This window comes from Lutra lutra, chromosome 5 (genome assembly GCF_902655055.1).
Source record: "Lutra lutra chromosome 5, mLutLut1.2, whole genome shotgun sequence".
Taxonomy (NCBI): Eukaryota; Metazoa; Chordata; class Mammalia; order Carnivora; family Mustelidae; genus Lutra; species Lutra lutra.
The window spans coordinates 106223559-106238611 of NC_062282.1; the positions used below are offsets into that span (position 1 = coordinate 106223559).

Consider the following 15053-nt stretch of genomic DNA (forward strand, 5'->3'; position numbering starts at 1 on the left):
TTGTTGGTATGTCTCCAGTTTAAGGATTTGTAGGAAATGAGAGGAAAGTTGGTCCAGGGCTAGAACACTGTAGCGTCCTATGGAGTTTGACCTGTACTCTGGATTCTTTAGAACTTAATTTCCAGTGCTTTTAAACTAGATACTAAAGCATGATAGAAAAGAAGATAGAAAGCAAGTTAACTTGGTACCCTGAATGTATATTTATATTTGTATTATATAATATTTATAAGATATATATTTAAAATATCTTGATATTTTCTAAAATATTTATATATTAGCATTTTATTATAATATAGTTACTATATATTTTTATATTTTATATTAAATATACTTTAGTCTTAATTATATTTATATAAACGGTAATTTAAAACTTTTTAAATTTGGTATTCTTAAAAGCATCCTTTATTACTTATGGAACGCCTTTGATCTTTAAACCATACAGCTTTACTCATTGTTCAGATCCAGCTTTGTCTCAAGGCAGAAAGTAATATTGCTCTGTCTCCTAGTTTTAATGCCTCATACAGGTATCTGATTTTTTAAATTTTATTTATGTATTTGAGGGAGCATGAGCAGAGAGAGGGAGAGAGGGAGAAGCAGACTCCCTGTTGAGCAGGAAGTCTGATGTGGGGCTCGACCCTAGAATCCACCACCTGAGCCACAGACAGATGCTTAGCCAACTGAGCCAGCCAGGCATCCCTATAAATGGTAATTAATAAGGATTTTTCACTAATCCTCTGTCTCATCTATAAGCATTAAGCAGTTCCTCCCTACCCAGAATTTTTGGCCAGAGATTGTTCTAAAACCCACACCTTTTGACAGAGTTACCAGACTCTATGTCTAATATATTGGCTCTCAAAAATGTAACCCCCCAGGGGCACCTGGGTGGCTCAGTGGGTTAAGCCTCTGCTTTCAGCTTGGGCCATGATCTCGGGGTCCTGGGATCGTGTGCCATGTCGGGCTCTCTGGTCGGCAGGAAGCCTGGTTCCCTCTCTCTCTGCCTGCCTCTTCTGCCTACTTGTGATCTCTCTCTCTGTCAAATAAACAAAATCTTAAAAAGAAAAAAAAAAAGTAACCCCCAGACTGGTAGCCTCTGGGTATCATCTGGGACCTTGTTACCAATACAGATTCCTGGTCCATACCTCAGATCGCTACTGAAACTAGGGGGAGGGCTCCGCAGTCTTCATTTAAACAACCTTCCCAGGTGATTATGATACTTAAGTTTAAGAACCCCAAGTTCAAAAGAACTTGAAACCACTCATGGTTGGAACACACTGAACTCCAAAGTTACAGTCTCTCTGGGACTCAGTTTTGGCATCCACAGAGTGAGTTTCAAACTAGATGATTCTATCTAGATTATTATTATTTTTTTTAAACAAGAAGTTTATTTAAACAACAATATGCTTGACTTGAAGGGAAAACTATCTAGGATTCATTTCTTTTAGAGTAATTTATCTCCACTTAAAGATAGATTGCCCTACATGTAATGCTACGTACAAAAAAGTTATAAAATTGTCCTTGGTTTTACAATGATAAATGAAAAACATTAAAATTCTCCAATTGAACAAGGTATGCAAGGATTTTTATGTTCATTTTTTTGTTAAACAGTGAGAGCAAAATAACTTATTGGAATATAAAGGTAAGAGCTGACTGAGAATGCCACTAATGGAGAGAGGGGGTATTTTCACAGAAGCAGTATTTTCCCCCATCCCATCTCCATTTGTTGTCGATCAAAACATACCACTGGCCATTTAGTTAAAAAAAAATGCAATATGCTTGTGCACATACACAGTTACTTTATGTACAATAAAGGAATGGGGAAGGAGAAAATGAAAGAATAGAGAAAACTATACTGTAGTAATCAGGGTGTGGTGGAACCAAATTGTGGCTTTCTAGTTGAGAATGTCTTCTTGGTCTGGAGGAACAGAGTTCTGGAGTAAGGTAGCAGGTTCCCTTTTTAGTAGACACCTCCTGTCTGCTGCTGGAACACATCAATTGTATCTTCATTCTCCATTTCCACCTGTGCAGGTGTGTCTGTTTCATTAATTGGCTGCCCATTAAATTGGAATCTGATCTGCCTCATTGACAAACCCTGTCATTCACAATAGGCTTTCATTAGTTTACTAAGTAGTGTATGCCTCTTAATCTTAAGCTGCAGCACAGAACCATCCCACCCCGCCACTTTCAAATTAATATGATCGTTGTTCTCAGTCTTGACTCCTTCCTTGGGCTTTTTGTCGGCCATGGCGAGCACCAGAGTATCCTCAGCTGCCGCTTCACAAAAGAGGTACTAGGTCTGCACCGAACAACCATACCTCTATCTAGATTTTTTTTTTTAAGATGTTAATTTATTTATTTATTTGACAGGAATCACAAGTAGGCAGAGAGGCAGGCAGAGATAGAGGAAGGGAAGCAGGCTCCCTGCTGAGCAGAGAGCCTGATATGGGGCTCCATCCCAGGATCCTGGAATCATGACCCAAGCCGAAGGCAGAGGCTTTAACCCACTGAGCCAGCCAGGCGCCCCCTCTGTCTAGATTTTTAAATCCAGCATATTAATGAGTCAGGGTTAGTTACTGAGTTGGCCCACTGATTTGTCTTTGCGTAGCTAAAAGCACTTCAAACACATTGGCTGACTTTTTATACTTGCTGAAAGAAATAAGGATCTAGAAGGCAACCTCAGCTCTTTTCTCCCCTTTGTAGCCAGGCACCTCATTTTGCCAATTATCGTCTCATTGCATCTTAAATGCGCTCTTCCACCCTTCCTATTCCCTAGGACCAAGCAAATCTGTAAGTATCATTGTGTGAGATAGAAAGATACACACTCCCCAGCCCCTGTTCCAGTGGACAGATTAGAAGAGGGTCTTCATCTGGGCAGATACAGCAGTATACATAGCTTGGAAAAAGATGGGCTGGTTTTCAGTCTCCACTCTGCTCACTTGGTGGGGCACTTTGTGCAGGGTGGTTTTTACTCTGTTGGATCACTGTATACTATCACATATCAACTGTGAACTATATAGTGCCATCACTTACCTCTTACCTGAGCTATTTTTTCTTTGGTTTCCTTGGCTTTTAGATTTCTCTCACCACTTTTTTTTTTTTTAATATTTATTTATTTTCAGAGTGAGAACATGCAGGAGAGTGGTGGGGACCAGCAAAAGGAGAGAATTTCAAGCAGACCCCTGCTGGGTGTGGAGCCTGACACTGGGTTTGATTTCATGACCCTGAAGTCATGACCAGAGCTGAAATCAAGAGTCAGATGCCCAACCCACTGAGCCACCAGGGTGCCCTAGATTTCTCTCATCTTTAAAAAAAATTATCAGGTCACACTTCTTGAGAATGTTGATTTACTTTTAATCCAGAAAAATGCATGACTAAATACTTCCAAATATGATCATGTCATTTTGTTAATCTTAGTCACCTTCAGGTGACTCCTGGGCCCAGAAAATTTGTATTAAAGGTACTACAATGTCAGTATCTATACAGATTTATCTTGGCATCTCTTTCACATGAGAATTGGAGGTTTTGTTTTATTTTTCTCTTCTTCACCCACTAACCCAACAGTAGACAAGAGTAACACTTAAGGTTTCTTATATAAAACCCAGTATCCAAGGAAGTGATGTACTTCATAATAAGTAATTGATGCCAAGAAATTTGTATTTATAAATTAGTCTCACTATAGCCACCTAAACTGACACATACTTTTTTCCATTTCAAAAGCAGGCACTGTTTTCCTTCTAGCCCTGAAATTGAAAACAGAGACGTCATTGTTTTTAAGCTCATGATCCAGCTCACCAGTGCTGTACATTTTCAGACTTGCCAAGATAGGAAAAGAACTTAGTATCCTGACTTAATGTCTTAGGTACAGTAAACTATAATAACATTTTTTAAAAAGGTGGCTGCAGTGTTAACTACTGAGTTTTAGAAACCATTTAAACAGCACTTAGAAAACATGCAGAGCATGTTTGTGTTGCGTATATTTGAATATACCTGTACAGTGAAGGTAAAGATAATCCAACAAAGGACAAGTTATCTTCAAATAATTACCAGCAGATTTTTAAAATTTTCCCTTTCGAATAAGCCATAATGTAAGTTTCGTACTTCTATATAGTGTTTAAGCTTCCAAGTGAAAAGGATTTCTGTTTAATGATCTGAGTTAAGATTTTTGAATTTTGAACATTGCTTGTTCTGTTTATTAGATTTCTGTTCCATAGTTGTGTCTGTAGGAGTTTGATCGGAAAAGTAAACCAGTTATTTCAGCTGGGGGGAATTTAATACAAAGAATTGTTAACTTGGCATAAAGTTGTTAACCAGATGGTTAAGAAGGCAACTAAGATATCAGAGCTAACAACTGTACACAGCCACCACCACTGGGATTGGTGGCACACAGGCAAGAGAGGGCAGTTACTAATGTTTTAGTGTGGAGGATGGACTGTGTGTGGAGCTGAAGTCTGGGGAAGGCAGCATAGGTCATCAAGGGCTGGTAGGTCTCAGCTGGAAGGACAGACCCAGATTACTGGGAATAGAGCAGCCCAGTGTTGGTTCCTCTTGCTGGGAGGGTGGGCAGAAAGTGAGGCTAGTTCTGCTAAGGCTGACAAACTACAAACTGGATTCTGTGAACTGCTTCAGGAGGGAACTGCAGATGCTGGGATGAAGTGAGTCTCTGGTGATTCTCATAGGAACAGCAAACAGGAAAGTCAAGTGATACACGTAGGAAGAAGCAAATCTCTTCTCCCTCCCCCAGCCCTTTCTATTGGCAAAGGCTAAACGTGGTTCACAAGCTCCAACTCTAGCATCACAAGGCATAAGGTGAACTTGGAAACTGATGGACAAGAATTTACATATATCTTTAGATTTTCAAAGTTGGGGAAAAAAAAAAACCCTAGTAACCTAGCTTACGGTTTTAGGTACAATATACCAAGTCCTTGAAAGGGTATAAAGTTTAATCATGTCATTGAAAAGACATTCTCTCATAACATGCTGAGTAAGAGTTTAAAATTTGGCTGCAGTGTTAAATTTTCCAAATCCTTGGTCCACACTTGTGAATATTAATCTTATACTTTTTGAGTGTTTAAAAATCAGAGGTAATCACAACAAAGCACAAACTATGATGGTTTTGTTAGATACAAACAAGTCTTCTGAGTCCTTCTATCTGAGCTGAAGTCTAAATATGCCACTTACTGCTAAGAGTCCCACAGTGGCTTCCTGGTGCCTCTCAAACTAAGTATAATTTCAGCCTGACGTTTTAAGTCCTCCTAATAGTGACCACAACCTCCTTTTCTAGTCTTATCTCCCATTGCCTTTATCTGTTTTACCTAAACTCTGGCCATGCTGGACTATTCTGTCTTCTAAGACACTGAACATAACTCCCTGTAGGCTAGCCTTTTGCTCAGGTTAATTCTTGCCTCCAGCAGACCTTTTGGGTGGTTCTCTTTCCCGGTATACCATGTATCTGTCAAAATCATACCCCTCCTTTAGAGCCCTCTGCAGTTTTCAACCTCAGTAAAGTAAATCCTGATCTGAACAGCTAAATGAGTTCTCTTCTTGCCAAACATTTCATTTACCTTAAGGGTCTTAAAATACCTTTATTCTTTTTACACAGAGACACCCTTCACCATTATTAATACCTGGGTAGAATTCTACTTGTTCTCTCTTTTTTTTTTCCCCCTAAAAGTTTTATTTATTTGAGGGAGAGAGAGAGAGAGAGAGGCTCGTGCATGGTGGGAGAGGGGTTGACAGGGACCACCTGAGGGAAAAGAGACTCCCCACTGAGCAGAGAACCCAACACAAACTCATCCCGGATCCCTGAGATCATGACCTGAGCCAAAGGCAGATACTAAACTGGTGGGGCCACCGAGGCACCCTAAAATTCTACTTGTTCCTTAAGAATTTAATTACTCATCATTCCCATTAGAAATTTTCTTCCCAGACTCAGTACTGCAACCTCCATGGCTGGTGCTTCCCCAAGTATCCTAGGTATACTCTATCTTGATAGATTTTCATACTCTATTGTAATTCTTTATTTTAGTGTCTGTGTCTTCCACTAGACTATCTTTCTGTGCCTGCTGACTAGTACAATAGTGATGGTGAGAAAATACTATAATACATCATCATTTTGAGTGAATAATTGAATGTTAAGTGATTGTGTCAAAGCTCTCACACTTAATAGTAGCACAGCCAGTTCTCCTAATTTGAAGACATTTCTGCAGCACAGTTATCTTTGCTTACCCCACCCTCCAATTAGATTGTAAATTTCTTAGGCGGAGAATGTGTGTCTTACGTTACATCGCCTGAAGTACCCAGTACAATGGGATCTTTATTCAAGTTACATAATTGAATGATTCCAGATATTAGCCATGGTAAAGTCTAAAAGGGAGAAAAAAGCAACCATATCCAGTAGCATCATGTAAGTTTAACTCCTGCAGTATGTGACTGGAGATACAGTAGTTGTCTTCTGAGAATTAAGAAATTCCAGTCTTGGTTAGTAGGGAATCTGATATCAAGCATCTAAGCTTCTCCTACTGATTTAATTGTCCTTACTTGGCACTATTTTTATGGTCCCAGAAATGGAGCTCAACATAATTCTGTTTTCCAACTATTAAGGAAGACATTTAGGTTCTGATCATATCTCTACTTCCCCTCCCTCCCACACACACTGGGAAAAAAAGTAAGTCTCATAATTTTGCCTCTTGCTGGTCCTCCTATATGGAAACAGGAGTTCATTGTTTGTTTGACTAGAAACAGGAAGCCTCTGGGGTAATGTGTCCTCATCTTGTCTGGTTGGTATGGCTTGTGAAATGAAGAAATAAAGCATTTTTTTGGTTCATGATTATAAAAGCAGTAGGTATGTGTACACACACACACACTCTCTAAAGAAGATTTGGAAAGTACAGATTTCAAACAGGAAGAAAAATAATCACTCACAATCTAACAAAGGATGACCTCAGTAATATATTCTATATATTTTCTCCTTTTTTCTTGACATTATATAGTTGAAATTATGTCTATGATTTGATGTGTCTTTACTTAATCTTATAACAGTTATTGTCCTTTGTTACTAGAAACTTCATAAGCATTATTTTTGCATAGAATTATGTAAGTATTATCATTCTCTAATACTAGATATTTGTGACAAGTTTTTTTCTTCTATTTTGAGCAGCATTGTAGTGAACATCTTTGGTTATTCTTTGAAGGTATTTTCTTTTTTTTTTTTTTTTTAAGGTATTTTCTTATACAGGTAAGAAGATCTGTATATAAGAAAATGCCTTTAAAGAGTATGGTATCATCAAATAATTGCCAGAAAAGTTTTTCATCAATTTATAGTTCTACCAGCGGTATGAGTTTGTGCCCGTTTCACCATGACCACAATAACTCTGGTTACTTTTTTAAAAAATATTCACTTAATGAGTTTTTCTAAGTGGTTTCTCATCCTACTATGTAAAGACAGCTATTTTATGTCTTCTTTCCTCCATTCTCCTGTACTAACATTTTCTTATCTGGACTCTTTTCTTCACAGGGGAAAATGGAGATTATCAAAGAGAAATTCCCCTCATCCTACCAAATCCAAAACTTAACTTTCTTTATGCCCATGGAAGAACTTTCCCTACATTTGCCAAGAGCAAATTCCCTACACCAGTACTCTGAATCTTGTTCCTTCCCATGTTCTTCTTAAGGACTTTTCTACTATAATTCGCCCCATTTTCCCCTGGCATCTTTCTGATTTCCCTTTGCTAGATACTTCTTACCACTTCTCAGACTGTTCTATGATCTCCCATTAAAATAAAATTTAAAATTTAAAACCCATTAAGGTTTGTCCTCTCTTACCACCACCCTTTTTTCTCTATTCAGATCCCTCAAAAGAATATTTATTTATAAACATGTCGACATCTCTCACCTCTCATTAAAAACAGGTGCAGAGTGAATTTTTAATTACTCATTTAGGAAATATTTTAGATTGCATATTTCATGCCAGGCAGTATGCTAGTGAGAAGCAAAAAAAAAAAAAAAAAAAGGAAAGAAAGAAAGAAAACAACAAACCACACACTCAAAAAATGCCTGTGTCCTCATAGAACGTTAAAAGGGGCAAACAGTTAATAGTTAAAATTCACAAAATCTTATAAGCGCCATGCAGGAAAGTGGTATGTGTTGCACTGAAGAGATTGTAACAGGAAGTCTGGGAAGACTTCCATGAACTAGTAATTGAACTGAGATCTGAAGATGTCATGGGTATTAATAGGCAAAGAAAATTTGCTTATACTCTAGAACTAAGTTGTTGCTAAGTTCAGTGATCTTATTGCTGTTATATCTGTTGGTACTGGTTGTCATCTTACTTGACCCCTAAGCAGTGTTGGACAGGTTCAATTTCTCCTCCTTTGAATCTTGCTCCTCATGTGATTCCACACTTGCCTGGTGTACCCACTTCCTCTGGCTTTATTTCTGTGGGCTGTTGACCCAGCTTTACAGTCAGTATTCCTTAGGGTTCAATCATGACCCTTTTTCTCATGACTTCCTTAGATAACTTCATTCACTCTGATGGCTATAAATGTCATCTATATGTCAAGCCACCTAAATTTATATCTCTAGCCAGGCTTTTGCAGAATCAAACTTAATGAAACCAACTACTCCTTCATTGTTTACTTCTTGAGGAAATGGCAGTTCTATATACAGATTTTTCTTTAAGATTGTATTTATTTTTTAAATTAATCTCTACACCCAGTGTAGGACTCCATCTTCCAACCCGAGATGAAGTCTCATGCTCCACCAACTGAGCCAGCCAGGCACCCCCCGATTTTTTTTCTAGTCCTTTTTTTTTTTTTTTTTCTTTTTTAAAGATTTTTATTTGGGAGAGAGAAAGAGAGCGTGCACATATCGAGCACACACAAGCAGGTGGAGTGGTAGAGGGAGAAGCAGAATCCCCACTAAGTGCAGAGCCCCCATTGGGCTTTGTCCCAGATCATGACCTGAACCAAAGTCAGATGCTTAATCTAATTGAGCTACCCGGATGCCCCTCAAGTCATTCTTGATCCCTTCTTGTGCCTTGCTATTGTCCGTTCATAACATTGCTTATTATAAATTGCTCATTGTGTGCTGGCTTCTGAACCAGGTGCGCTTGCACCTAGTATATTTCCCCCTCTATCTGGAAACCTCTTCATTTGCTTAAGGAGCAGTATACTGTTTTTTTGTATATTTGTATATTTTTGTATATTGTTTCCAAGATCAAAACCAAATGTTATCTTCCTCTAGGTTATATTTCCTGGTGATTAAAATTTTATTTTGGGTTCAGGCTGTTCTTTTAATTTGTTAATTGCACCAGTTAGAGAATATGGCCTGTATTATTTCTACCTCTTAAAATTTTTTTTTTTACAACTTTTTTGGTGGCTCATGATAGTTGATTAGTTTTTTAGAAATATGCCAGGGTGGATTAATACCTTTCTCTGTGTTTTTTTCATCATCCTAATAAGATGCTCTCATTTAATTTTTTAAGCAGTCTTTTCACACTATATGATAAAGCAGGATGGAGTGTACAGAGGACCCATTCCTAGTCTTCCTGGATTTCACCTTTCTTCCATGTTAAACATACCTGTGTAGTGTTTTTATATGCTTTTTTATTAATACTGTCACATCTGTGAATTTTACTTTAGCATTTCATCTAGTACCTCCTGTCCATCATTCGATTTTTAGCTCTGCTTTGTTCTTTTGTTTTTGTGGGGTTTTTTTTTTAAGATTTTATTTATTTATTTGACAGATCACAAGTAGGCAGAGAGGCAGGCAGAGAGAGAGGAGAAAGCAGGCTCCCTGCTGAGCAGAGAGCCCGATGCGGGGCTCTATCCCAGGATCCCGGGATCATGACCCGAGCTGAAAGCAGAGGCTTTAACCCACTGAGCCACCCAGGCGCCCCTGTTCTTTTGTTTTATTTGTAACTCTTGCAAGTAATCATTAATTTTGTCTGTTACTTTTGTCCAGAGATCTTTAGTGCATAGATGGGCTGATTTTTATAAATTATCAGTCTTAAAAATCCGAGTTTTCAATTATTTATGTCAGTTATAAAATAAGTATTTAGTGATACAAATAATTTTTAACCTGAAAATATAATTATCATAAAGTAGGAAATATATTTCTTGTTATCTCAGCACCCCAAAATAACATCTTTATATTTTGCTGTATGTACTTTATTTATATATGGAGGAGGGGAAGGGTGAAAAAGAAGATAGAGAAAGGAATGGGGAACAAATTTCTGTGTCAGATGTCTTTAACATTATTATTAATTTATTTTCTTTATAAGTTAATGGCTTGTACTCTAGGGCAAGAGAAAACAAGTATTGTTTGTTTTAGCATGAGACACAATGCCTGCCTGATTGTGAACATTCAGTAAATGTTTAAGGAATGAAGAAAGAAAAAGAAAGGGGCTCCTGGGTGGCTCAGCCCTTAAGCATCTGCCTTGGGCTCAGGTCATAGTCCCAGGGTCCTGGGATTGAGCCCTGCATTGGGCTCCCTGTTCAGCGAGAAGCCTGCTTCTCCCTCTTCCACTCCCCCTACTTGTGTTCCCTCTCTCGTTGTTTCTGTCAAATAAAATCTTTTAAAAAGAGAGGAAGAAGAAAAGAAAGAAATGGCCCTCTTAATTTTTCTTTTTTTCTCTCTATAGATTTCCATGGAGAATGATTATCTGGGTCCCCGAAGAATTGAAAGTCTACAAAAAGAAGATGCTGATTGGCAGCGAAAAGCTCACATGGCTGTGCTGTCTATTCAAGATCTTACTGTCAAGTATTTTGAAATCACAGCGAAAGCACAAAAAGGTGAGTTTCCTAGTAAAGTTATTCTTGTTAGATATTTTTGAAAATGACTGAAATATTTCATGTTTGCAGGAGTTCTATAGAATAATGTATAAAGACTACTCATAGTCCTAGTAGATAAAAAAGATCACTATTAGTAAATTATGGTAGATCCTTTCAGTCTTTTCTGGGCATGTGTTTAGACATACTCCACCTTTAAAAAATAGTAATTGGGTGTTAGTGTAGCATAAGTCAATTCTGACACTAACCTGTTACCCCACAGCTTATGCGATGAAACTGCCCACATTTAAGACACTACTTGGAACTTTAGAGGGTCCCTGGGCCTTCTGCACTTCTCACCAACTGATGACAAACTTGGGGGTTTGCATGGCCTTTTTAGGTTTGATCATTTGCTACAATGACTCACAGAACTTAGGAAAGTACATGCTTAGGATTACAGTTTATAAATGATAAAAATCAAGACAAGCCAAATGAAGAGAGTCATAGGGCAAGGTCTTTGAAGGTCCATTCCTTTCAACTTCCTTCCATGGGTGGCCATGAAAATCCTTCAATAGCAGTTTAATCTTTGAATTGTTATTTATATTTCCTGAAGTTAGTTTCTGTACTCTTCCAAATAGTCAAAACCTAGTAAAATTCTTTTATGTACTTGGATTTCTTTCTGGACTCTCTTTTCCAATGATAAGCCTTTTCTTATGCTCTGATTAATGATAATAGCTTCGTAATGAAATTTATTACCTACATTATCAATTAACCCTCGTTATTGTTCAGAAATCTTTTGGGTGTATAGTCAGTTACTCTTCTCTAAGATAGTACTATCATCCTTTTTGAAAAATCATTTCTTCCCAAACTAATGTAATTTTTATCAGAACTGCAATATTGTAGACTTTGACAAGAGGATTTTCATATTCATGGGAGGAGTAAATGCTTTCTTTTTTTTTTTTTAAAGATTTTATTTATTTGACAGAGATCACAAGTAGAGAGAGAGAGAGAGAGAGAGGAGGAAGCAGGCTCACTGCCTAGCAGAGAGCCCGATGTGGGACTCGATCCCAGGACCCTGAGATCATGACCTGAGCTGAAGGCAGAGGCTTAACCCACTGAGCCACCCAGGCAGCCCCTTCTTTTTTTATTTTTAAAGATTTTATTTATTTTGAGAGAGAAAGAAAGCACAAGCAGAGGGAGAAGGAGAAGCAGGCTCCCTGCTGAGCAGGGGACCCATTACAGGGCTTTATCCCAGGACCCCGTGATTGTGACCTGAGCTGAAGGCAGACACTCAACTAACTAAGCCACCTGGGCGCCCCACAGCAGTGGTTTTTAACTAAAGATGATTGTGCCATGCAAAAGGACATTTAACTGTCTCTGGGGACATTTTGGTTGTCACAACTACTAAGAGTGTTACTAGCATTTAGTAGAGCCATGGATTAAGTGAAACAACTTATGTTACATAGGACAGCCCAATCTATGACAAAGAATTTTCTGGCTCAGAAGGTCTAAAGTGCTGAGTTTGAGAAGCTTTATCTTCTTAAAAAAAAAAAAAAATGCATGGTTAATCATATCAGTAAATGCTGAAAAAGCATTTGACGAAATACAACATGCTGTGTGTGATGAAAACACTCAGCAAAGTAGGAATAGAAAAGAACTTCTATAAGTCTGATAAAGCACATCTGCAAAAACCCTATAGCCAACATTGCATTTAATGTGGAAGACTGAATGCTTCCCCCCAAAATAGGTACAAAGTCTAGGATGTTTACTCTTGACCCCTCTTTCTTATTCAGCGTAATATAATAAATCTTAGTTGTAATAAGGCAAGAAAAAGAAATAAAAAGATTCTAGTTGGAAAGGAAGAAATAAAGTGGTTCCTATTTTAGATAATACTGTTCATGTTGAAAATTGTATGGAATCTGTATTTATTTATTAATTTATTAAAAGATTTTGTTTATTTATTTGATGGAGAGAAACACAGAGAAAGAATACAAGCAGGGGGAGTGAGAGAGGGAGAAGCAGGCTTCCCGCTGAGCGGAGAGCCCAATGCTCGGGGCTCCACCTCAGGACCCTGGGATCGTGACCTGAGCCGAAGGCAGACGCTTAACCACTGAGCCACCCAGGCACCCCTGGAATCTATTTTTAAAAACTTCAGGGGCACCTGGGTGGCTCGGTGGGTTGAGGCCTCTGCCTTCGGCTGGGGTCATGATCCCAGGGTCCTGGAATTGAGCCCCGCATTGGACTCTCTGCTCAGCAGGGAGCCGGCTTCCCTTCCTTCTCTCTCTGCCTGCTTCTCTGCCTACTTGTGATCTCTGTCTGTCAAATAAATAAATAAATATATTTTAAATAAAATAAAATAAAATAAAAATAGAAAAAATAAAAACTTCAGACTACCAAGTGACTTTCTCAGGGTAACAGGAAATATGGTCAGCACCCAAAAATGTATCCTATTTATATAGGCAATGAATAGTTGGAAATAGAAATTTTTTTAAAAATTCCATTTATAATAAGTCTGACAAAACATGTACAGGATTCATAATGCTTACAATTAGATAATATGAGGAAGAAATCACAGATCTAAGTAAATGGATAGACATGTTGTGTTCATGTATTGGAACATCCAACATAGTAATGATGTCTGTTCTCTCCAAAGCAGTCTATAGACTCAACACAGTACCTGCCAAAAAGCAGGACTTTTTCCTATAAACATAAACAGGCTGATTCCAATTTACATGGAAAAGCAAAGGAACTAAAATACCTAAAACAGTTTAGAAAAATAGAAAACCAGAGACATGTTACCTGACTTTATAAATTATAGAGCCACTGTGACATGGTATAATGGAAGGGATAGACTGTGAATCAGTGGGATAGAATAGAGAATAATAAATAAACTCACAACACATGGCCATTTACTCTGCAAATTAGTGCCAGATAAGATGTTCAAGGCCATCATTCATTAGTATGCAAATTAAAATCACAATGAGATAGCAACACATGCCTATTAGAATGGCTAAAATAAAAAAAATACTAACAATATCAAGGGTAGATAAGGATGTAGAATACTAACTAAAGAACCCTCCTTCTATTGCTGGCTGTAATGCAAAATTGTATAGTCTCTGGAAAATGAATGCAATTTTTTAAATATTTTATTTATTTATTTGAGGTAGATGGAGTGAAAGAGAGCACATGCAGAGGAGAGAGAAAAGCAGACTCCCTGACGTGGGGCTTAATACCAGGACTGTGGGATCATGACCCAAGCCAAAGGCAGATGCTTAATTAACTGAGCCACCCAGGTGCGGTGCAATTTCTTAGTAAGTTAAAGATGTGCTTACCATATGAACTAAGAATTGCATTGTGGGTATTTGCCTTAGAGCATCATGACAATTTAAAAAATAAGTGATAAATACAGTACATTAAAATGTTAGTAATAGGGGCACCTGGGTGGCTCAGTGGGTTAAAGCCTCTGCCTTCGGCTCAGGTCATGATCCCAGGGTCCTGGGATCGAGCCCCGAGTTGGGCTCTCTGCTCGGCAGGGGGCCTGCTTCCCTTCCCCTCTCTCTGCCTGCCTCTCTGCCTACCTGTGATCTCTGTCTGTCAAATAAATAAATAAAATCTTTAAAAAAATGTTAGTAATAGTTCATTTTAAGGTTTAAAGATGTCTTTTCCTACTGTAAACCGTTTTTATGAAATAATTTTCAGTAAATTTGGTTTAGAGTCTGCTTTCTGTGCTTCCTAGTTGCACTAGTGTTCTAAAAGAGAAAGTTTGCATTATGGTTAAAAATATATAACCATTATAGGGGCACCTGGGTCGTTCAGTTGGTTAAGCTTCTGACTCTTAATTTTGGCTCAGATCAGGATCTCAGGCTCCTGGGATCCAGCCCCATGTTGGGCTCCTTGCTCAGTGGGGAGTCTGATTAAAATTCTCTCCCTCTCCAAAGAATCTGTACTCAGAAAACTATGGAATACTCATGAAAGAAATTGAGGAAGGCACAAAGAAATGGAAAAACGTTCCATGCTCATGGATTGGAAGAACAAATATTATGAAAATGTCTATGCTACTTAGAGCAATCTACACATTTAATGCGATCCCTATCAAAATACTATCAACTTTTTTCAAAGAAATGGAACAAATAGTCCTAAAATGTATATGGAACTAGAAAAGACCCCAAATAGCCAGAGGAGTGTTGAAAAAGAAAACCAAAGCTGGCAGCATCACAATTCCAGACTTCAAGCTCTATTACAAAGCTGTCATCATCAAGACAGTATGGTACTGGCACAAAAACAGACACA

General features: G+C 38.1%; 1 protein-coding gene and 1 pseudogene across 1 annotated transcript in view; one reads left to right on the forward strand and one right to left on the reverse strand.

Annotated features, from left to right (window-relative positions):
• JMY (junction mediating and regulatory protein, p53 cofactor) overlaps positions 1-15053 on the forward strand; it is a 113249-nt gene that overhangs the window by 45623 nt on the left and 52573 nt on the right. Inside the window, exon 3 of the mRNA XM_047729628.1 lies at positions 10637-10787. Coding sequence (XP_047585584.1) covers positions 10637-10787 — 151 coding nt within the window. The remainder of the gene's footprint in view (positions 1-10636; positions 10788-15053) is intronic.
• Positions 1755-2278, reverse strand: LOC125099961 (small ubiquitin-related modifier 2-like; annotated as a pseudogene).